At 42.2% G+C, this 22,473-nt stretch overlaps 1 protein-coding gene across 3 annotated transcripts in view; it reads left to right on the top strand.

Annotated features, from left to right (window-relative positions):
- The first annotated feature begins 1,051 nt into the window (after positions 1 to 1,051).
- NADSYN1 (NAD synthetase 1) overlaps positions 1,052 to 22,473 on the top strand; it is a 28,625-nt gene continuing 7,203 nt past the window's right edge. The window contains exons 1-16 of one of the 3 annotated variants that reach the window (XM_048854396.2): positions 1,052 to 1,236; positions 2,433 to 2,493; positions 3,008 to 3,124; positions 5,129 to 5,182; positions 5,620 to 5,709; positions 6,289 to 6,340; positions 7,077 to 7,165; positions 11,971 to 12,088; positions 13,226 to 13,357; positions 14,142 to 14,216; positions 14,428 to 14,552; positions 17,029 to 17,077; positions 18,653 to 18,755; positions 19,998 to 20,166; positions 20,583 to 20,718; positions 20,975 to 21,081. In XM_048854396.2, coding sequence (XP_048710353.2) covers positions 1,152 to 1,236; positions 2,433 to 2,493; positions 3,008 to 3,124; positions 5,129 to 5,182; positions 5,620 to 5,709; positions 6,289 to 6,340; positions 7,077 to 7,165; positions 11,971 to 12,088; positions 13,226 to 13,357; positions 14,142 to 14,216; positions 14,428 to 14,552; positions 17,029 to 17,077; positions 18,653 to 18,755; positions 19,998 to 20,166; positions 20,583 to 20,718; positions 20,975 to 21,081 — 1,562 coding nt within the window. In that variant the 5' untranslated portion in view covers positions 1,052 to 1,151. The remainder of the gene's footprint in view (positions 1,237 to 2,432; positions 2,494 to 3,007; positions 3,125 to 5,128; positions 5,183 to 5,619; positions 5,710 to 6,288; positions 6,341 to 7,076; positions 7,166 to 11,970; positions 12,089 to 13,225; positions 13,358 to 14,141; positions 14,217 to 14,427; positions 14,553 to 17,028; positions 17,078 to 18,652; positions 18,756 to 19,997; positions 20,167 to 20,582; positions 20,719 to 20,974; positions 21,082 to 22,473) is intronic. The other 2 variants (XM_048854399.2, XM_048854397.2) reach the window with 2 other exon arrangements.

The raw sequence follows: 22,473 nt of genomic DNA on the forward strand, positions 1-22,473 counted from the left end.
GGAATCTTGAATTGCTCCCAAAATCTGGAGCCTTTGGATCTTAGGTTTTGCTTTGGGTTCATCTCTATTAAAGAAGCTAAAGGACAAGACAATGGAGTAGTATTGTCAGTGTTCTGGGCACAATGGACTCAGGGAGCCCCTATGTGAGGGAATTACAATAGCTGAGAAATAGTTAACACATGAATAAAGATTCTAGCAGGAGAAGAAGTCGCACTCAGGATTTTGGCTGCATTCTTCAATAAGGTGCTATTGCACAAACCACTTTAATACCTAATAATTGGTCATGTAAACTGTCTGGGTGAGAAACTTCATAGAGCAAGGTGTGAGATGGGAGTACAATTAAGTTTAATAATTCTGTGATCTTCTGAACACCCATATCAACTGCCACTTAACTTAGTGAGAATTGGGTATGTTCAGCACCAATCAGAGGGCACACAAAAGAAAAAATGGACCCAATCCCGTTCCCACTGAAGTCAAAGGGGACTTCTGTCTTTGATTACAATGGGAGCAGGATTAGATTTAGTATTTTCAATCTTTCACCTTCATTTTATTTGTTAGAAATGTAAATGTCAGTGGCCACCACTAAAGCATTTAGGTGCCTTACACCTTATATTTTAAATAACAAAACATAAGCTTTTTCAGTTGAAAAGCTCTATAACAGAACCTTGTATACACTGAATGAATGGCACAACCCCAAATATTACATGGATTGGTAAATCAAGCAAAAGCATGCTTGTTTTAAAGGGGCCCCCTAAGATAGTTTAGACCCAAAGCAGTGGGAATGGGTCATTTAAAAAAAAAATTACTAAAACCTACTATGAATACAAACGTTTTCATGAACACTCCCGCCCCTCCCGATACAATGTGCTTGGAATCCCTTGCGGCGTTTAGATCCCTTCCCAAACATTGCAGCCTGCTGCTAGGGCATGAGAGCTGGAAACTGACGCGAGCAGCTGAGGAAGAGAAGCCTGACAAGGGCCCCTTGGAGGCTGTGCTCTGATCTGGGGGGAGGAGGGAAGGCAGGAAGGAAAACGTCAGCCCCGCCGGAAGCGCTTAGGGCTGGTGCAGTGTGTTGCTGCTGGCCGGGCTGGAGCCGCTTCGCGTGCGGCCAGCTGCGGGGGAGGAGCGGCGCCCCGGGCGGAGCTGCAGCCATGGGCAGGACCGTGACAGTGGCTACCTGTGCCCTCAACCAGTGGGCTCTAGATTTTGATGGCAATTTGGCACGGATTTTAAAAAGCAAGTGGGGGCACGTTAGGGGCAAGGCTTCAGCCATCACCTAGCGGGGAAGCGGTGACTCCCTGGCCTTGGGGGCGGGAGCTTTCTCTCAACCTGTTGGGGCTGCAGCTGGTGCAAAGTGGGTGGTGACTAGAGAACTGAGCCCCATGCAGGCGGTCCATGAACTCTTGAGCCCCACTGGTGTCTAGCTAAACTCAGCGCAGGGGGTGATGTTGTTGCCCTGATTGAATTAAAATGGGATTTTTTTTTTTTGAGCCAGAGTGGGTCAGCCGACAGTTTTAGGCTTTTTGGTCCCCAGTGTGGCTCCCTGTGTCCCTTTCCCATGACAGGGAAGAGAGCCATGGGAAAGTGACACCAGGAACTGCTCTGAGGACCTGGAAAGCCTAAGATTGTCCTGCCAGCTGACCCACTCTGGCTCAAAGTGGGAAAGGAAGAGTGGGGGGAAAAGAGGAGGGTGCTGCTTGGAAGGAGAAGAGTGAAGATAAAAGCCCAGTCCCTTCCTGACCAGGCAGAAAGGACCCTTTCTGAGCAGCTCAGAGATTGCCTCTATGATGCCCTCCTTTGTGGCAGTGCACAGAGGCAGCTGAAGCTCTCAGTGGTCAAGCCAGCATCAGTGTTCGCACAGTAGATTTTCAGCCCTGCTTTTCCAGGAGTTGATCTGTTGTGCAAGGCCTGTTTCCTTGTTCTTGCACCTGTGGAGCTCTCCCAGTATGGTATAGTTGTGAGGAGGAGCTGCTGCAGCCTCACGTGTGTAGAAGTCACTGCACCGAACCACTGCTTCAGTTTGTACAGCCCCTTCTGACCCATTTCCTTTTTTTTTAGCTTCCCTTTGTCATTATAAGGCTCTAATGGCTAGATTTTCAAAAGAGCTCTGCTCCCAGTTAGGTATGTAAATGAATGATTATTGCTAAGCACTTTTGAAAATCTGGCCATTTTGTTAAGGTGCTAAATGGAAACTGAGCTCTTCTGAAAAATCTGCCTCTAAATAAACTTGAGCCAAAAAGGATAGTGACACTTCAAAAGGACTAAAAGATTACAGGATGACACTGTTATATGGATGGAGACTATTAAAACCAACCTGAGACTTTATGTCCAATACTGGGATCCCCTCTGCACGCTGACAGGTTAGATTACCATTTAATGTTTTCTGTTTAGAATGGACTCATCTTCTCCCCCCCCCCCCCACCATTTTATAGGCATTGAAATAGCAAAATACAAAGGAGCAAGATACAGACTTGGACCAGAGCTTGAAATTTGGTGAGACCATCTTAATTCCTGTATATTTGGTATCTTTTCAAGGGGGAGAAGTGTATATTGCTCATCAACAGAATAACTAAACAACAATGAATGGTCAAGAACAAATCGTAATGCAGAATACTCTGTGTAATAGTATGCAAATTGCAGTTTAAACCCCAGGGTTGGCTTTATGAGCAAAAATGTATTAATGGTAGTGAAGGGTGCAGGATTGGGTCCTTTGTTTTACAACTCACAGTGGCATCAATTATTAAGTGTATTATAATGAAAATTCCAGATGGTAAATGTAATGTTCAGTTCTGTTCTTAGTTTAAACCATGTTATTTTTTTGTGAAAAAGAATACTTCAACAACAATACTGTAGAATTTTAAATGCTGTCAATGTAAATGGTAAACTATATAGTTTGTTTGTACTCTGTGTAATTTCCATCTGTTTGAGAGTTGTTTTTATTTATTTTAAGTGGCAGTGGCTTACTGATCTCATCTGAATTTTTTGCTTTGTAACTTTTTGTACACAGTGGCTATGGCTGTTCAGATCACTATTATGAGTCCGATACACTCTTACATTCATTTGAAGTTCTGGCAAAGCTTTTGGAATCTCCTGCCACTCAAGACATCATCTGTGATGTGGGAATGTAAGTGTTGTGTACTTATTATGAAGAGGCAGCTGCACGGGAAAAAGGTGACCTGGGTGCCTGAGCAGACACTACTGCAGGGGTGGCCAGCTTGATCCTGAGAAGGAGCCAGAATTTATATGTCACTAGCTCCCGCCCCTGCTCCTAGCGCCTCCCACCCACCCACAGCCCCACCAATCAGCGCCTCCCCCTCCCTCCCCGTACCTCCTGATCAGCTGTTTCGTGGCATGCAGGAGGCCCTGGGAGGGAAGGGGAAGGAGTGAGGGCACGGCAGGCTCAGGGAAGAGGATGGAAAGGGATGGAGTGGGGGCCGGGCCTGTGGCAGAGCCAGGGGTTGAGCAGTAAGTACCCTCCCCCGGCACATTGGACAGTTGGCGCCTGTAGCTCCAGCCCCGGAGTCGGTGCCTATACAAGGAGCCGCATATTAACTTCTGAAGAGCCGCATGTGGCTCTGGAGCCACAGGTTGGCCACCCCTGCACTACTGGATAGTAAGGACTCTAGAGCTACAGTGGCCCAGTCATAGCATTGCTTAGCACTGTAGCATAGACACTTAATACATCAACAGGAAGGGGTTTTCAGTTGCTTTAGTAAATCCACCCCATCAAGAGGTGGTAGCTTGGTCGAAGGAAGGGTATACAGTGACGGTTAGGTTGACCTAACTACATTGAATGGGATGTGAAATTTTTCGTAGCCCTAAATGATGTAGCTAGTTGACCTTAGTTGTAGGTGTAGATAGGAAAATTTTTCAATAGTGCCTTAATGACTTAGACTCCTAAGCCCCACTTTTAAAAGTGATTTAGGCTTCAAAGTGCCTAAGTTATTTTAAAAATGGGACTTGGGCTCCTGAGTCACAAAGGCACTTTTGAAAACTTATCCTCTGTATTTAATGTTGTTGTCCAGTACTGTTGCGGTTCAATGACAAGACAGCACAAAGCTTTAAGCAAGCAAACAGGCTGGTCTGCCAACGGACTTCTGCCTGTCAGCTTTCCACTCTCTCCTTTATTCTTTTCTCTCCCCCCGCGCATTACATTCTCCAACAGATAAAAGGAATACACTGGCTTTGTTTAACATTCTTATTTACCAATTTCTATCTACCGCATTCCTTGCTCTCGGGCCTTGAGCCCAGTCCTGGGAGGCTTCCCACGGTTCATGTCATCTGGGCGAGATTCCAAGGTTCATGCCCTTGAGAGGAGGTGTGTGTGCACAGCTCCTATACAACACTTGGGGTGTGCCCTGAATGTTGCCAAGTGCATGAACCCTGTATGAATCCTACACAGTACCAGGAGCTTTGCTCCTGCACGTGAAGTTTTTACATGGGAAGAGCTGTAGTATGAAAGTAAAAAATAAAAACCTGGGGTTTTTATTTTTCAAACTTAAAAATAGTGAAACGACCCTGTTTGTATCCAGAAGGAAAAAAGAGATTTCTGATGATTCTTTTTTTAAAGAGATTTGAGTGGAAGGATCACTAGGATTTAGAGCATACTCTTGGGAAACGAAAAGTCTGGGTTCTATTTCCAGGTGATCATGGACTCATTGTGTGATCATATACAATTCTTTCAACCTTTCTGTATCTCAGTTTACCCATCTGTCCAATGGGATTAATACTTGCATCTATCCCAGGAATGTTGAGGCTCTATTTATAAATATATGTCAAGGGCTTTATGATCCTAACTAGCTATCACAGAGAAACTACTTTCATGAGTAGAAGCAACCTTACATTGACATTAGGGAAAATGTTTTCAATTATGTGCTGTATTAGGTTAAGTGGTTCTGAATTGCATCATTTTAAAATTAAATATATAAGGTCAGCTTTTCTACTCTGTTGACACCGCTGGAGATACCATACCAGTCAAATGTGGCAAAGGATGCTAAAATATATATCACATTTGCAGCAGATCTCCTGGAATGTGGTAGATATTTTTAATTGGAGTGTTTTTCAATAATCAGCTTGTTTTATTTAATAAACTTAGCTTCAGGTAACACTGATGCTTTTTTTTGTACAGGCCTGTTATGTGCAGAAATGTTCGCTACAACTGTAGAGTGATCTTTTTAAACAAGTATGTATTTCTTATCTAGATAATACCTTTTATAGTCACAGGTTAGGTTAACTTCTTTGCATATAGTTATCAATCGAAAACAAATCATATGTGAACACATTTATATTTAAAGGGGCAACGCCAGCTTCATACCTGTTAATTTCAAAGAGATGGGCAATTTTTGTGAACTTTCTATTTACAATCACGTCTGTCTTCTTAATGTAAACATCAAAGATTCCCACTGCTGTATGATGGACCTACGAAGCCAAGAGAGGAAGCTGAAACAGGCAGACTATGCAAGGGGAAACAGTGAAAATGACTGTATATAAATTGCTGTCAAATATGCAAAGTAAACATACTGAAAAAATAAATAGAAACTTGGCATTTCTTAATACTCATTTGCCTTTGTTGCAGTGTAAGTGCTTAAACCCTCTCTCCCACCTTTTTTTTTTTTAAAGGAAAATTCTTCTGATCAGGCCAAAGATGATACTGGCAAATACAGGAAATTACAGGGAACTTCGATGGTTTACCCCATGGAGCAGAGCACGGTGGGCTGTGTACAATGTACTACTGAGGCTGCTAAAAAGCATGGATTTGCCATTGCAGTTACAGCAAAGGGATTGAAATCCCCATGCCAATTCATTATTTCTACTGCAGGTTCAGCAGCAAGGGAAATTCATTTAAGCCACCTAATGGTATTTCATTTAGAAAGCTCTTTAAATAGGACTAAACTTGTATCCCATACAGCCATGCATGGAGGGGAGGCTCTTTAAAGAATAGAGAATCTGCTGCCAATGTGGGAGTGTCCTTCCCCTCCATACTACTTCCCCTGACTGCCTTCAAACCAAGCAGAATCCTTTCCGTGGAGTCTAGGGTTGGAAGGGTCCCCAGCCTGTTTAGGGATCTAAACCCACCTCCAGCTGGGTATCTTCTCTAGATGTTTACAGAAGATTCTACCTCAAGAATGGAGCATGGATTTCTGGCCGCCTTGCGGCACAATCCACATGCATTGATATAATGGTCCCTTCTGACGAATTCTATGAAACATCAGGTTAGCATTGACTGTAGCATTGAGTTCAAGCAGAAAATTTATTTCTGAGCATTGCTGATTTGTATAATTGTTTTAGGTTTGTGGAAGAATATTTTCTCCCCAGGATGATACAGGAGGTGACAGGACAGGTGAGTTTAAGGAATGTGTTTTCTGATTTTGTTTTAGTGTCAACTAGGCATAACTTAATCAAAAAGAACTTAATGACAGTAAAAACTGTTAGGCCAAATTCAGCTGTCAGTCACAATAGTGCAAATTCAGTGGTTTCAGTGAAGTTTGAGTTATTTGTGAGAATGAATGTATAATTTAGCCTTATTTACTTAAATGTTAATGTTCTGCGGCAAGGCAAGAGGGTCCAAAGTTTGCCCAACAGAGGATCACATTGGCTGCTTACCAGGAGCTGGAGGATCATACCTGAATTTCCCAAAATAGAACAGATTTTTCTCCTTGCTTCATGCACAGGTGCAACCTGCAACAGTTGCATGTTACAGCACAAAGTGCTCCATCTTGATCTAAGTAGACAGCTCTGACTTATTGCCGCACCTTTTTGTTAAATCTGAGGGTGGCTTCTAGAACTGCATGGGCTACCCCTGTTTTCCAGGATCTTTAATTAAAAAGAGATGGGCCTGAACCAAAACCCTAGCTTCTAACACCACTGGAACTCTGGGAGAGGTAAGAACCTGATCTGGATTTTGGACCTATCTCGAAGTAAAATCAGTTTGAGATTAGAGAATGTGCATTGTGCTTTTGCTTTGATACTAATTTTATGTAGTTCAATATTTTTATTTTTTGGGGATTAATTTTTTAACTCCTATAAGGCAATGCCCCCTGTTAAACATGCATGTCTGTGTTCTCTGTTTACCTCAGGAAACTGTTCCCTTTGGTGATGCAGTGCTAGCAACCAAAGATACATGCCTCGGGAGTGAAATCTGTGAAGAGCTGTGGGCACCAAAAAGGTAAGAAAACTCATGGTGATCGGGGGAGGCCCGGATGACTGGAAAAAAGCTATTGTAGTGCCCATCTTTAAAAAAGGGAAGGAGGAGGATCCAGGGAACTACAGGCCAGTTAGCCTCACCTCAGTCCCTGGAAAAATCACGGAGCAGGTCCTCACGGAATCAGTTCTGAAGCACTTAGAGGAGAGGAAAGTATCAGGAACAGTAAGCATGGATTCACCAAGGGCAAGTCATGCCTGACTAATCTAATTGCCTTCTATGATGAGATAACTGGCTCTGTGGATGAGGGGAAAGCAGTGGACATGTTATTCCTTGACTTTAGCAAAGCTTTTGATACGGTCTCCCATGGTATTCTTGCCAGCAAGTTAAAGTAGTATGGGCTGGATGAATGGACTATAAGGTGGGTAGAAAGCTGGCTAGATCATTGGGCTTAATGGGTAGTGATCAATGGCTCCATGACTAATTGACAGCCGGTATCAAGCAGAGTGCCTGGGTCTGGTTTTCTTCAATATCTTCATTAATGATCTGGAGGATGGCGTGGATTGCACCCTCAGCAAGTTTTCAGATGACACTAAACTGGGAGGAGTGGTATATATATGCTGGAGGGTGGGGATAGGATACAGAGGGACCTAGACAAACTAGAGGATTGGGCCAAAAGAAATCTGACGAGTGCAGAGTCCTGCACTTAGGACGAGTGCAGAGTCCTGCACTTAGGACGAGTGCAGAGTCCTGCACTTAGGACGAGTGCAGAGTCCTGCACTTAGGACGAGTGCAGAGTCCTGCACTTAGGACGAGTGCAGAGTCCTGCACTTAGGACGAGTGCAGAGTCCTGCACTTAGGACGAGTGCAGAGTCCTGCACTTAGGACGAGTGCAGAGTCCTGCACTTAGGACGAGTGCAGAGTCCTGCACTTAGGACGAGTGCAGAGTCCTGCACTTAGGACGAGTGCAGAGTCCTGCACTTAGGACGAGTGCAGAGTCCTGCACTTAGGACGAGTGCAGAGTCCTGCACTTAGGACGAGTGCAGAGTCCTGCACTTAGGATGGAAGAATCCCATGCACCACTACAGACCGAGTGGCTATGCAGCAGTTCTGTAGAAAAGGACCTAGGGGTTACAGTGGACGAGAAGCTAGATATGAGTCAACAGTGTGCCCTTGTCGCCAAGAAGGATAATGGCATTTTGAGCTACATAAGTAGGAGCATTGCCAGCAGATCGAGGGATGTAATCATTCCCCTCTATTCGGCACTGGTGAGGCTTCATCTGGAGTCCAGTTTTGGTCCCCACACTACAAGAAGGATGTGGAAAAAATTGGAAAGAGTCCAGTGGAGGGCAACAAAAATGATTAGGGGGCTGGAGCACATGACTTATGAGGAGAGGCTGAGGGAACTGGGATTATTTAGTCTGCAGAAGAGAAGAATGAGGGGGGATTTGATAGCAGCTTTCAACTACCTGAAAGGGGGTTCCAAGGAGGATGGATCTAGACTGTTCTCAGTGGTGGCAGATGACAGAACAAGAAGCAATGGTCTCAAGTTGCAGTGAAGGAGGTTTAGGTTAGATATTAGGAAAAACTTTTTCACTAGGAGGGTGGTGAAGCACTAGAATGGGTTACCTTGGGAGGTGGTAGAATCTCCTTCCTTAGAGGTTTTTAAGGTCAGGCTTGACAAAGCCCTGGCTAGGATGATTTAGTTGGGGATTGGTCCTGCTTTGAGCATGGGGTTGGACTAGATGACTTCCTGAGGTCCTTTCCAACCCTGATATTCTATGATTCTATGAAGACAAAGAGATGAATGAAAAACAGGATGAAACATGTCCTGAAGCTGCCAGAAGGAGAGGTGCCTCTGCAAAGCTCAGTTAATGTTCTTCTATGGAAAAAATCTTTCAGACAGTACCGGCATAACTTGGATTATCAAAACATAACAAGGAGCAAGAAATGCATGTGGGGGAGGGGTCTAAGTAAATGGGACAAGAATTTTGTTGTCTTTATGTATTACAGTTTCAGTGTTGAGAACTCTGTGTGCCCAAGTCACTCCTTGGGATGACAGATAAACCTGAGAGTTTTAATTAACCAGTTTATGTATCAGGAGTTTTATTGTACTACAGTGTCTTCCAGGATAATACATATGGAACCAAACTTTTCCACTATGGTTTTGTGTGTCTTTTGAAGAATTAGGAAAGATACTCATTGCAACATTCCCACCTGGTGTTATCTAGATCGGTGATCTGCTAGGTCACTCCAATCCTTGACTCTGGGAGCCAGCCTTACCCTGCTTTGCTGTGAGAACCCCCAGTCCTGGGCTGTTCATGCACAGCCTCTGGCATGTAAGCTGCTCCAAGCTACTTGCAAGTGAATATCACTAGCTAATATCTCCAGTCCCAGAAACAACCATAGGAACCTCCGTCTTGCAGCGTCCAGTTATGCCTGCTGGACGCTGCAAGCTTATATAAGTTCGTCAATTTAACAAAGAAATTGATATGTACCAGGCTTGTTCTCCCAAGGGGAGTCTCTGACACGCTTCAAAACAAACGCACTGCTTCAGATAGAATAAACAGATTTATTAACTATGAAGATAGATTTAAAATGATTATAAATCAAAGCATAAGAAGTCAGAATAAATAATAAATAAAATAAAAGCAAAACGCATTCTTAATGCTGTTCTTAACCCTTTCAGTGTCCTTACAAACTTAGATGGTTCTCACCATAGGCTGGCTGCTCTTCAGCCAGGCTCTCCCCTTTGATCGGCGCTTCAGTCGCTTGGTGGTGCCTGTAGATGGAGGTGGAAGAGAGAGAGCAGCATGGCAAATGCCTCTCCCTTTTATCATGTCCTTTCCTCCCTCTTGGCTTTGCTGCTCCCTTTCACTCCCCCCCGAGTCAGGTGAGCATAAGGGCTTGTCTACGCTTACATTTTATAGCGCTCTAAGTTGCTGGCTCACGGGTGTGAAAAATGACCCCCCTAAGTGCAGCACATCTGAGTGCTTTAAAGCGCTAGTGTGGACAGGCTCTGAGCTAATCGCCTTGTGGAGGTGGATTACCAGGAGCGCTGGGAGAGTATTCTCCCAGCGCTCGTGTGCGACCACACTCACACTTCAAAGCGCTGCTGCGGGAGCGCTCCCACAGTAGCGCTTTGAAAGTTTCCAGTGTAGCCATGCCCTTAGTCTCTTCAAGCAAGGTTGATCAATTCCCCTGGTGTGGCCTCATGCAGTTGAGTCATTGCATCGTAGCTCCCTTGCTTGACACCGCACCTGGGCGTTGGTTACTTTCCTTGCTGTTGCCTCTGGGGAGCTAATGTCTGGCTGATTCCCCAACTTAACAGCATGCTTTAGTGACCACCATACAACACAATTCTCATAACTTCATATGAATTAATGATATACATATATGGATAGAGAAATGGATTGAGCAGCAGATAACCTTTCCCCTGATACCTTACAAGGCATGCTTTATACGTAAGATCACGATTATATGAAAATGAGGAATATGAGGGTTACAGCACATTCCCCCAAGGTATAGAATGATGAGCCTGATAGTGGTGTTACTTACATTGGTGTAAATCAAGAGAAATTCTTTAACATCACAGTGGTGTAAGTGAGATCACTATCAGGCCACTTATCTGCAAAGGAGACTCCCAATCATTGTACCATATTCAGAGAACCTAACTAATTTCCACACTGCAGAATTTTACCTCCCTCATGATATCACTTGCACACTCACCTACAGGTGTATTATTCACTCTTTAATTTAGGTTTTATTCATTTTTAATGATCAGTTTTATTTTTTTTAAATTTAATAGTGCAGGCAGTGCATAGCGAAATAGCTGAAGCTAACTCAGGACATGCAAAATTCAAGACATACTATTTAAAGGGTATTCAGTTGAAGCTCTGGAAATTTCTTTCCTGCTTATGGGGAAAGTAAATTCCAGTGCACAGTTAAGTGCCCTTTAAATAGTGTGTCCTGAATTCTGTTGTTTTAATTTTTAAATTCCTTAGACTTTTTTATAAGAGTTTTTTCTGTTCTCCTGTAGAGGTTTAAAATTCTTTACAAGGGAGAAACTACCTAGGGTCCAGGTCTTTTCAGATTAGCAGGCAGGACTGGGGAACTAATTGACATGCAGGGGAAACAGTGAAACTGACTATAATACAAAATGCTGTCAGATGCATAAATTAAACAAATAGGAAAAAAAATGTAAATGTTTCTCTAAACTCTTTCAGTTCTAGTCATCCTTTGTTCCTTGTAGCTATAGAAGGTGCAAAATTTTCAAACGTGTTTGATTGTCCTTTTAATATCAGTATATTTTCAACCAATTTCCTATAAAAATAATTTTTTAAAAAATGCAACATGCTCGTTTTCTCATTTCCATGTCATGTGACTGTAGTCGATCTATTTGTGTTGTGCGGTTTGCTGAGAAGGAGAGAGGAGACCTATGGACCTTGGAGGAATGCTTTAATTCCCTCAATGTTAGAAATCTTCTTTCGTCTCAAAGAAGGATCATCTTATCTTTTTGCTTCGCTGGGATCAAGATATTCAGATATAGGAACAGGTGACTTCCTTTGAATTAGAAGGATGGCATTTGATGATCAAAGCCCCTCCTTTTCTCTGGGAACCAGTCCATCCATGACAAAGGAATAGTGCTATGCAGGGAAATAAATATGATGCTTTAGCAAATATGTCCATTATTTGAACTAACCAAGACACATATTAAACTGGCAGTGGACTACTCTAGGCATGGCAAAGAGTTGTCATTAGTTGCCACTAATTTTAAGTGACACAGAGGAAATGCCAGATGAGTATTGTACTGTCGTTTATTTTTACAGCCCTCATATTGAAATGGGGCTTGATGGGGTGGAGATCTTCACTAATTCGTCAGGAAGTCACCATGTGCTGCGGAAAGCTCACACCCGTGTGAATGTGGTAAATTCTGCAACAGCAAAGGTAGGTCTTTTTAAAGACCAACTCATCTTTTCATTACTTAGCCCAGTTTTTCAGGGTAGTCTCCTCTACTCTGACAGGGCATAGTGTTGCACCTGTGCTAGTAATTAAGCTTGATGGCATTGGAAAGCTGAATCTGTCGTCCTCTTCTTTTCATATATATCTACAAAGGAGAGACAGCAAAATCTTAAACCAGGATGTATTTCATTAAACCAAGCCCCAGGGATGTGAGATCCAAAGATTGGGCACCTTTGATTCTTCTCTATCTTGGTTCCTTTTTTAAAACAAACAAACAAACAAAAAACTATAACAATAAAGAGACAAAACCACCATTCAAAGTGACTAATTATTTTACTGTTGAAAGCATGAAATGTTTTATCCACTTTATGCCCACCGCACCTTATCCTTTTGCCTTCAGAGGTTTATAACTGCAGTGGAGATGAGCAAGATGATGATTTTTTCCTCAAGGAAATTATTTTTTAAAAATAAAGATGTTAAGATGTTTTGCATTTTTTTTATATCTAAAACTCACCTTATTTTAAAAGAAAAAATACATATTCAGTCATTAGGCAAAAACTAGATTTGTTTTTAATAGAGATTGGGGTGAGGGGGAAACAAACCCATGAATGGCAAGCTGAGCCATGAAAAGTGATTGCTATGTGTATGTGTATGACTGTCTCTTCACAGTAATTTAACATGCTTTGCTTGCTTAACAATGTCAGCTGTGCCCCAAGACATCCAAACATAATTTCTTCCTCATTTTGCCAAGCCCTCTGTTATAAAGAATTGTTGTTTTTGTAACACCCCCACACCCTGAATTTTGAATTTCAGTTCTAAAGTATAGGCCTCTACTACTTGAACTAAAGGGGCTACTCCATCTGGCGGTAACAGCCATCTGAGGGAGATGTAACATATGTAGCCGGTGTGTTGTATTATTTGTTTTCACAGGGCCCTACAAAGTGCTGAGCACTTTTTTCAAATGAAAAGGAAGGAATGGTCCCTAAATTAGCCACAGTGTAAAGATGGAGAGTGGACTTGGGGGGGGTGTCAAAAGAAACCAGTAGTTTTGCCTTTTAACATTCCATAGTTTTCGAACTGTTATATTTTGGGAAAAAATATAATACATTTTTTTCTTCTTAGAATGGTGGGATTTATGTCTTAGCCAATCAGAAAGGCTGTGATGGTGATCGTCTGTACTATGATGGTTGTGCCATGATTTCTATGAATGGAGACACTATTGCTCAAGGATCCCAGTTTTCACTGAATGATGTGGTAATAAATTCAGGCTGACTGACACTGTGAGATTCGTTTCACTCCTTGGTCTCCCTCAGCCTGGCATTGCTATCCTTTTCTCAGACCTTGTTGCAAGGTGAAGTCAGTGGGACTGCTTCTATGCTGAGGCTTTTCAGAAATTCTCCCGCCATTGGTCTAGCACAGGTTCAATTCCATTGGTGCTAGGTTGGCTGGATGCCCTAATGTAGACCAAGCAAGTACCTTTTTACCAAGTTATCCAACCCTGCTCCAAGGGGGTCTAGATGTCACATTGGTAAAATAATTGCCTGCCCCCAATCCACACCAGCACTTCTTTTTTTGTCTGCAGTGATGGAGCTGCAGGAGGGGAAGAATTTCTGAAAAGCCTCATGTAGACGAGGCCTGGAGGTTTGGATATTGTGCTGAGGAGCAGGCCTTGTTGGTTTATATGTGCTTATTTAAGCAGTTGGACACAAAGGTGTCAATTAGAATGTAATAATTATAGGCTTAATTTTGCAAACCCTTATGCAAACAAGAAATTTGTTAAGTCAGTATGAACTTTCTCATGTAGAGATTGTGGGATAGTCTATTGTCCAGTGCATTCAGTATAAATTGTTCTTATTTAATTCATGTGAGGAATCCTATTGAAGTCACTGGTCTTTCACTCATGAGTAGATTGATTAGGAAATATCTACAGTGGAAATGGCTGTATCCCTTTTTAAACAGTTCTTTGTACCATATATTTGGGTTTGAAAAGCCATTCTGTACCGGTGTCAGAGGTCTAATTTTAAATGCCTTTCCCCAGGAAGTCTTGGTTGCTACACTGGATTTGGAAGGTGTTCGAAGTTATAGGGCAGAAATTTCATGTCGTAACCTAGAGGTAAGCATTCTTCAAATGTGTGAACTTGTGCTCTTTGGTGAATTTCAATAAGTCATTGAGTCAACACATTTTCAATTATTGAAAGAGACTGTTGAAATACTTTTGGTTTCTGCAGTATTCCAGAATTCCAGTATTATCTGGGAACATGCTTTTATAGATAAATGCTACATTAAAACTGATGACTTCCCAAATGTTCTATTCTATTAATTAGGCAAGCAAAGTGAATTCCTATCCCAGAATAAAAGTGAATTTTGCTCTGTCGTGTTCTGATGATATATGTGTACCTACCTGTGAGCCAATCCAGTGGAGATATCATAGTCCTGAGGAAGAAATCTGGTAGGCATAAATGAGGTGGGGAAATGAATTTACTCAAAATAAAAATATAGTCTGTTGCATAGTTTATTGGTAAGGTTAAAAAAATTTGGAGACTAAAATTATTTCTTGATGGTGTGTGAAGTCCTAGTGGAGAAGTGTCTAAACAAAGGAGATCAATAAAGATGGATTTTTAAATATGAAATAGTTCTTATCTTATAACTGTTCTGGAATATTTATTAGGGCTGTTGATTAATCGCAGTTAACTCACGTGATTAATTCAAAAAATTAATCGCGATTAAAAAAGTTAATCGCGATTAATTGCAATAGAATACCAATTGAAATGTATTACATATTTTTGGATGTTTTTCTACATTTTCAAATATATTTATTTCAATTACAACAGAATACAAAGTGTATAGTGCTCACTATATTTTATTTTTATTACAAATATTTGCACTCTTAAAATGATAATAGTATTTTTCAACTCCCCTCATACAAGTACTGTAGTGCGATCTCTTTATCGTGAAAGTGCAACTTACAAATGTAGATTTTTTTTTTGTTACATAACTGCATTCAAAAACAAAACAATGTAAAACTTTAGAGCCTATAAGTCCACTCAGTCCTACTTCACGTTCAGCCAGTGGCTAAGACAAACAAGTTTGTGTACATTTACAGGAGATAATGCTGCCTGTGTTTTACTTACAGTGTCACTTGAAAGTGAGAACAGGTGTTTGCATGGCACTTTTGTAGCCCGCATTGCAAGTATTTACATGTCAGATATGCTAAACAAGGGGTGGTCAATCTGTGGCTCCGGAGCCACATGCGGTTCTTCAGAGGTTAATATGCACCTCCTTGCATAATCGCTGACTCAAAGCCTGGAGCTACAGATGCTAATTTTCCAGTGTGGTGTGGGGTGCTCATTGCTCAACCCCCTGCTCTGCCCCAGGTCCTGCCACCGCTCCACCCCTTCTCCCAAAGTCCCTGCCTCTTCCCCCGAGCCTGTCATGCTCTCGCTCCTCCCTGCTCCGCACCAGAGCCTCCTGCGCACTGCAAAACAGCTGATTGCAGCGGGTGGGAGGGAGTGGGAGGCGTCGATTGGCAGGGCTGCTGGTGGGCGGGAGGCGCTGGGGGCTGGAGGGGGTTAGCGCATGGGGGTGGCTGCTGACATATTACTGTGGCTCTTTGGCAATGTACATTGGTAAATTCTGGCTCCTTCTCAGGCTCAGATTGGCCACTCCTGTGCTAAACATTCATATGCCCCTTCATGCTTCGGCCACCATTCCGGAGGACATGCTTCCATGCTGATGACGCGCGTTAAAAAAATAATGCGTTAATTAAATTTGTGACTGAACTCCTTGGGGGAGAATTGTATGTCTCCTGCTCTGTTTTACCCACATTTTGCCATGTATTTCATGTTGTAGCAGTCTTGGATGATGACCCAGCATGTTGTTCATTGGGTAAGGAATGGTGTCCCTAGCTCTGTTTGTCAGAGGGTTGAGATGGATGGCAGGAGAGAGAGATCACTAGATCATTATCTGTTAGGTTCACTCCCTCTGGGGCACCTGGCATTGGCCACTGTCAGTAGACAGGATACTGGGCTAGAAGGACCTTTGGTCTGACCCAGTATGGCCGTTCTTATGTTCTTAAGAACACTTTCACTGCAGTTTTGACAAAATGCAAAGAAGGTACCAATGTGAGATTTATGCAAAGAAGGTACCAATGTAAAGATAGCTACAACACTGGACCCAGGGTTTCAGAATCTAAAGTGCCTTTCAAAATCTGAGAGGGATGAGGTGAGGAGCATGCTTTCAGAAGTCTTAAAAGAGCAACATGCCGATGCAGAAACTACAGAATCCGAACCACCAAAAAAGAAAATCAGACTTCTGCTGGTGGCATCTGACTCAGACGATGAAAATGAACATATGTCGGTCCACACTGCTTTGGATTGGAATGGTGGTTGAAGCATGAAGGGATATATGAATCTTTAGAGCATCTGGCAAGTAAATATCTTGTGACGCCGGCTATGACAATGCCATGCGAATGCCTGTTCTTACTTTCAGGTGACATTGTAAGAAGCGAAAAGCATTATCTCCTGCAAATGTAAACACGCTTGTTTGTCTGAGCGATTGGCTGAATGTGAAGTAGGACAGAGTGGATTTGTAGGGTCTAAAGTTTTACATTGTTTTCTTTTTGAATGCAGTTTTTTTGTACATAATTCTACATTTCTAAGTTCAACTACAATACTTTAATGGGGGAATTGAAAAATACTATTTCTTTTGTTTTTTTACAGTGCAATATTTGTAATTAAAAATAGATATAAGTGAGCAATATACACTTCGTATTCTGTGTTGTAATTGAAATAGATATTTTTGAAAATGTAGAAGACATCCAAAATATTTAAATAAATGGTATTCTATTATTGTTTAATAGCACGGTTAATCAGGTTAATTTTTTTAATCTCTTGACAGCCCTAATATTTGTATTTTGTAACTTTCAGCCTTGGCCCTGCATGTTGGCTTTGGGACTACTTAAGACGCAGTGAGCAGGTAGGAACTCTTTTCAACATTGTCTTTCTATGTTTTAACCATAAGAACAGTATAGGTAGCTTGCCTCTACCTAGATCTCTTTAGAGCAAGATTATTCTGGGAGACTTTTCACTAGTATCTTCAGTTCAAGCTTATTCGAGCTTCAGTTCAAGCACTTATTCAAGGTATGTCTAACTGTTCTCTTCAAATCTATTAGTGCTCAGTCCTGCTTTCTTTAAATTCAATAACAAAACAAAAAAAATTGACAAAGGGGGTTTTTTTGGTTTTTTTTTTTTTTTTTTTTTGGTAACCTAAGTTGGTACTCCAGTTTCCTGCAAGCAACATACTTTTAATGGCATGATAAAAAATGGCATCCTTTCTACACTGTCCCCAGAAACAATACACCAGTTTCATTGCTGACTTACACCCTGGTAATCTGATTAAACTCAATGGAATTGTGTAGGGTGTAAATCAGCACTGAATCTGGCCAGATTGTATAGGATCCCTCAAGAGAAATTCCTTCAAAGAGCTTCATTCATGAATCTGTTTTATTTGTGCATTCATGTTGCTGTTGATTTTTTTCTTTTGCTTCTGCTTGGTTTTGGGCCCTCTTTTCATCCCTAACCCTAAGCAAAAAAAAAAAAATCAACAGCAACATGAATGCAATCCTATCACACAAGTACTGAATTGTGTTGCTTGTATTCATGCCAGTTCTGGGCTTGCTCCTGCATCCATTGAAATCCAGTAGAATACTCATATTGACTTCTATGGGAGTAAGACTGGGCCCATTATGGCTGTTATGGGGATAAGTGTATTACTCATGCTTTCCCTGTAACATGAAAATGGAGGGTGACTATCATGTAAACTATTGATGAATAGGACAGTGAATTTAAGATTTAACCCACACCACCAGTTTATTGCATCTGCAACCTATTCAACCATTGCTAACGCGCACACAGATGAAATCTCAGTCGTAGTTGAGAGCCTACAGAGACACAGGAAAAAGTACTAGCCAGTTACAGCTCTCTAAAAATAGGAGGTCCATAACTATAAAGAAAACATACAGCATCCATTACAAGGTAACTGCTTTTACCATTCCTTCTCAGGAATGGTAAAAGCACCTTCCAACTTCTCAAAAGCCATTTTAAGTAGATGGACAAAGAAAAGTGCCAAACACACATACTAGCAGTTTGATTCCAAAGATCATGTTTTGAAATAAGCAGAGGATCACATTAAGCAATGATCCAAATTAAACAGAGTGGATTGGATGCTAAGAACTCCATCCTTCTTAATTAGCTTTCCTTAACCACACGAGAGAGTGAGGACCTGTTCAGCAGCTTTTTCTAGCCATCAGAGTAAAGGGTTTAACCTGAGACTTGGCTTGGTTAGCCAATGCAAAGTGATAAGGGTGTGAAATGCTTTGCTAGATCTGTTTTCCAATGAAGTACTACCAGAATTGGCTGGCCCTGCTGGCTGGAGCATGCATAACTCACCTGAGGGAGGACGCAGGAATAGGCTCAAAATATTGTTTCTGAAGGGTAAAATATGTTTTTACAATGGCAGTTCTCACAGCTTTTCCATTGTTTGCTGTTTAAGGCAGGATTTCTCCTACCACTTAGTGGTGGAATTGACAGCTCTGCTACAGCTTGCATTGTGTACTCCATGTGTCGCCAGGTTTGCCTTGCAGTCAAGAATGGAAGTAAGTTGGGGTGTGTGTGTGTGTCCTTGTCAAAGTAATCAAGCTTGCTAATGGTTAGAGGTAAATGAATATTAGCCATTAGTACAGTACATAAGGTGCAACATACTGGTTATGTGCTTAATCAGAGATCAGGCCCTACCTTTTCAGTGGAGTGTGGTAGCTAATTGCCTTAGACGCCTTTTGAGAAACCCAGCCAAAATGTGGATCCAGATTTCAAAGATCCCCCAAATTGTATTTATGGGGTTTGGTCAGCTATGAAACTCAGGCTATGTCTACACTTATGGCGTGTGGAGTACACATGCAGCATGCCTGCTAGCGGGGGCATAAATAGCAGTGTAAATAGTGAGGCATGGCTTAGGTGAATAGAATAGAGTGTCCAGCATGCCTGAACCTTGACTCTCTATGTGCCCAAGTAGTGCCTCCCACGTCAACACTGCTATTTTTAACAGTGTAGTGTCCCACTGCCTCCCTGCTGCCAGAGCCTTTCCCTGCCATAGTGTAAAGCTGCAGTGGGGGGGAGAAGGGGGAAGAGCAGCAGGGAAGATGGGCTTCAGCAGGAGATGACAGCAGGGAAGGGCTCTGGCAGAGGGGAGCTACCAGAGCCTTGCCCCACTGCCTTCCACTGCCAGGGCCTGTCACTGCCGTGTGTAGCTACATGTGTAGTGCATGTCTTCACTTATGGGCAGTGCATAGAATACACAGCCATGGATCTGGATTATTCTTTGGATTTACTATCCAAACTTTGGGATGTTTGGGTCTGGTGTTCCAGTTTATTGTGGGAGAGTTTATTCATTTTGGGTGAAATTCAACTGTGTACATCGGCCAGCACAGTTCTTAAGCAGCGCTTAAGTCTCACACATGTGCTTAAGGAAAGTTAAGCCCTGAAATTGTGTTGAAATAGTTCATAAACTTTGAGCTAGTCCTTTCTATTGGATTAGCATTTCATCCTTTATGAAGCCTCTTTGTAATACATGGGACAAAACTTTTTTATATTTATAGACGCAAAACCAGCAGCAAACTCAATAATTCTCTTTGATGGAATTGAGAACGTTTGAAATGCCAGCAAATGAAGTGTTACCTTATTTTGTGAAGGGCTGTTGTGAGGCTTAGTTCCTTTATGATTGTAAAGTGCTTTGAAATTCTCTAATGATTCATGCTGTGGAAGAGCAAAATATAATTAGCAGTAGTACAAGGTATCTGTGATGGTTCATCTCCTTTCTCCTTTTACTGGATTTCCTGCAGATCAAGATGTGCTGGCCGACGTACGTAGGATAGTGAATGATGAGACCTACACTCCTGAGGATTCCCAGGAATTCTGTGGACATATCTTCACCACTTGTTACATGGCTAGCGAGAACTCCTCCCAGGATACATACAATAGGGCCAAATTGTTGGCTGAACAAATAGGCAGGTATAGAATAAGAAATGCTTGGATTAAATAATGTTGCAGTTAAGATTTCATATACAGCTTCAGGTTTTCTAAAAGACCAGTATCTGAGTAATAAGGGTGGTAAGTAGAATATTACAGCCTTAATACCTGAGTGTATGTGTGGGGGTGGGCATTAGAAACATTTGGGGAAGAACATGGAAACCAATCAACTGAACTTGAAAAGTCTGCGCTCCAGGCTCCCCAAGTCTAGAAGCCAGATATTAGGTGGTGGCAGGCTTTAGTGCCTTACCCCTGTGTCCTTGATTTACATGCTAGAGAATTGAGGGATTGCTTATTTTCTTCACATAAGGAAGACAAAGTTAAAATCATTTGTTTTATACTGTTTTACCTAGTCCGAAGCATGCAAAGTGATTTACTTGTGCTTGTAATCTTCTCAGCTATCATATAAATCTAAACATAGATGTGGCAGTGAAAGCCATTGTGGGGATTTTCAGTATGGTGATGGGCAGATCTCCCCAGTTTCGTGTCTGTGGAGGGAGCAGCAGGGAAAATCTGGCACTACAGAATGTGCAGGTATGCTTCTGTTTTCCCCAAAGGATCCAGCCCACATAATCCTTCTTATACTAACATTTGGGGATTAAGTGACACTGGGTTGTGGTGTTCACTAGTCACCTGTAGAGACTGCAGTTCTACATGTGGCTTAGTTCTGAAGTATACTGGGCTCATCGTAGTTATTAGTGGATGTTTTAATTTGACTTTGAATTCTGTGTTATGAAGGAGAAAGTAGTTTGCTTTGTAAATCTGCTTTATTTCTCAATTTGATTTGTAGGCTAGAATAAGAATGGTCCTTGCCTACTTGTTTGCTCAGCTGAGTCACTGGGCTCGCGGGATGTCTGGCGGGCTTCTAGTGCTCGGATCAGCCAATGCGGACGAAAGGTGGGCGAATATTGGAAATCTATTAAGTCATCAGGAGTCAAATTCACTGCAGTCTTTTGTAACTCCACTGGATGCCAGTATATACCAATGCCCCAGGAAATATACTTAATTTAAGAATAAAATGAGTGTACTGGAATCAATGAAACTATGAACTGAACCAAATCAGTTGACATTTTTTAGATGCCCATTTGAGAATTGGTGCAGTCATTTGATAAAAAGAACAGCTGTTCCTTTCTCAGCAACCTTCAGTAGCGAAGGTGACCCATATAGTAAATAGAAAACAAAAGTGACACTAATATTTTGTGTCTTTTGATGACTTTGTTATTAGAGACTTAAAAAACAAACAAACAAAAAACCCCCAACAACTTTGGAAGCCATGCCATATATTTTAAAAAATCAGGACCAAGTTTAGTAGCTTGGTCATAGTATGGTGGGGCATCACAAAGGACAAAGGTGACCTGTGACCATGGGAGCCTGAAAAGGTGGGATTTTAGTTGCTATTGAGGTAAGTAAGGCAGTATTTTAGTTGTTTTTGTGTGAAATGCCCTGCTTCATTGGTTGGTGGAGGCATCACAGTTAGATTTACAGTTTGCAGATCCTCAAGTTGTAAATGTGGGAGTTGGGCGTGAATACACTGCAGTGTAATACAAACCAACAGTCAGACATATTTAAGTAAGCCCAGGGTTAGTGGGACTCACGTTAGCTGACTTGTGTTACAGAACCCTGGGCTTAAGTGTCTACATTGTATTTAAACCCTATATTAAGACTTGTCTACCCTATGCTCTAACCTAGGGCTCGGGCATCCACACTGCAGTGCGCAGACCTGAGTCAAAGTTACCATATCCCAAAGTCTCCTAAAATGTGGCCACTCTAGCACTAGGACTGTGCTGCACTGTGGGAAAACTTTACTGCCTGCCCTGCATGTTTTACATGCTGGAGAATTGAGGGGTTGTTGTTACAGGAATAGCCCACCAAACCCATTGCAAACCCAGGAGGCTCTCTGATGGTGTGCTTGTAGATGGGTGATCAGAAGAGAATGGGTTAATGCTGACCTGAGCTGCTACTGTTCGCTAAGGGTAGCGGGGAGTGGCTTCCCTTTTCAGTAGCGTGGACTACAGATTGTTGGGATAGAGAGGACTAAGGAAGTTGTCCCATGGAATTGTGGGATACTTTTGGATGAGTTCCAGGACCCAAGTCAAGCAGCCCTGCATCTACACTGCGAAGCAATAGGGCTTGGACCCTGGTCCTGGTTTGACTAGAGCTTTGACCCTAGAGCTCTGCAGAGTCCTGGGACCCTGGGTCAGTGTAATTGGAGTGCAGACACAAGGAGGCATTGGCTTAAGCCTGGGCTCAAGCATAGGCCTATGTTGCAGTGTAGACATTAGAGACCCC

This window comes from Caretta caretta, chromosome 6 (assembly GCF_965140235.1).
Source record: "Caretta caretta isolate rCarCar2 chromosome 6, rCarCar1.hap1, whole genome shotgun sequence".
NCBI classification, from domain to species: domain Eukaryota; kingdom Metazoa; phylum Chordata; order Testudines; family Cheloniidae; genus Caretta; species Caretta caretta.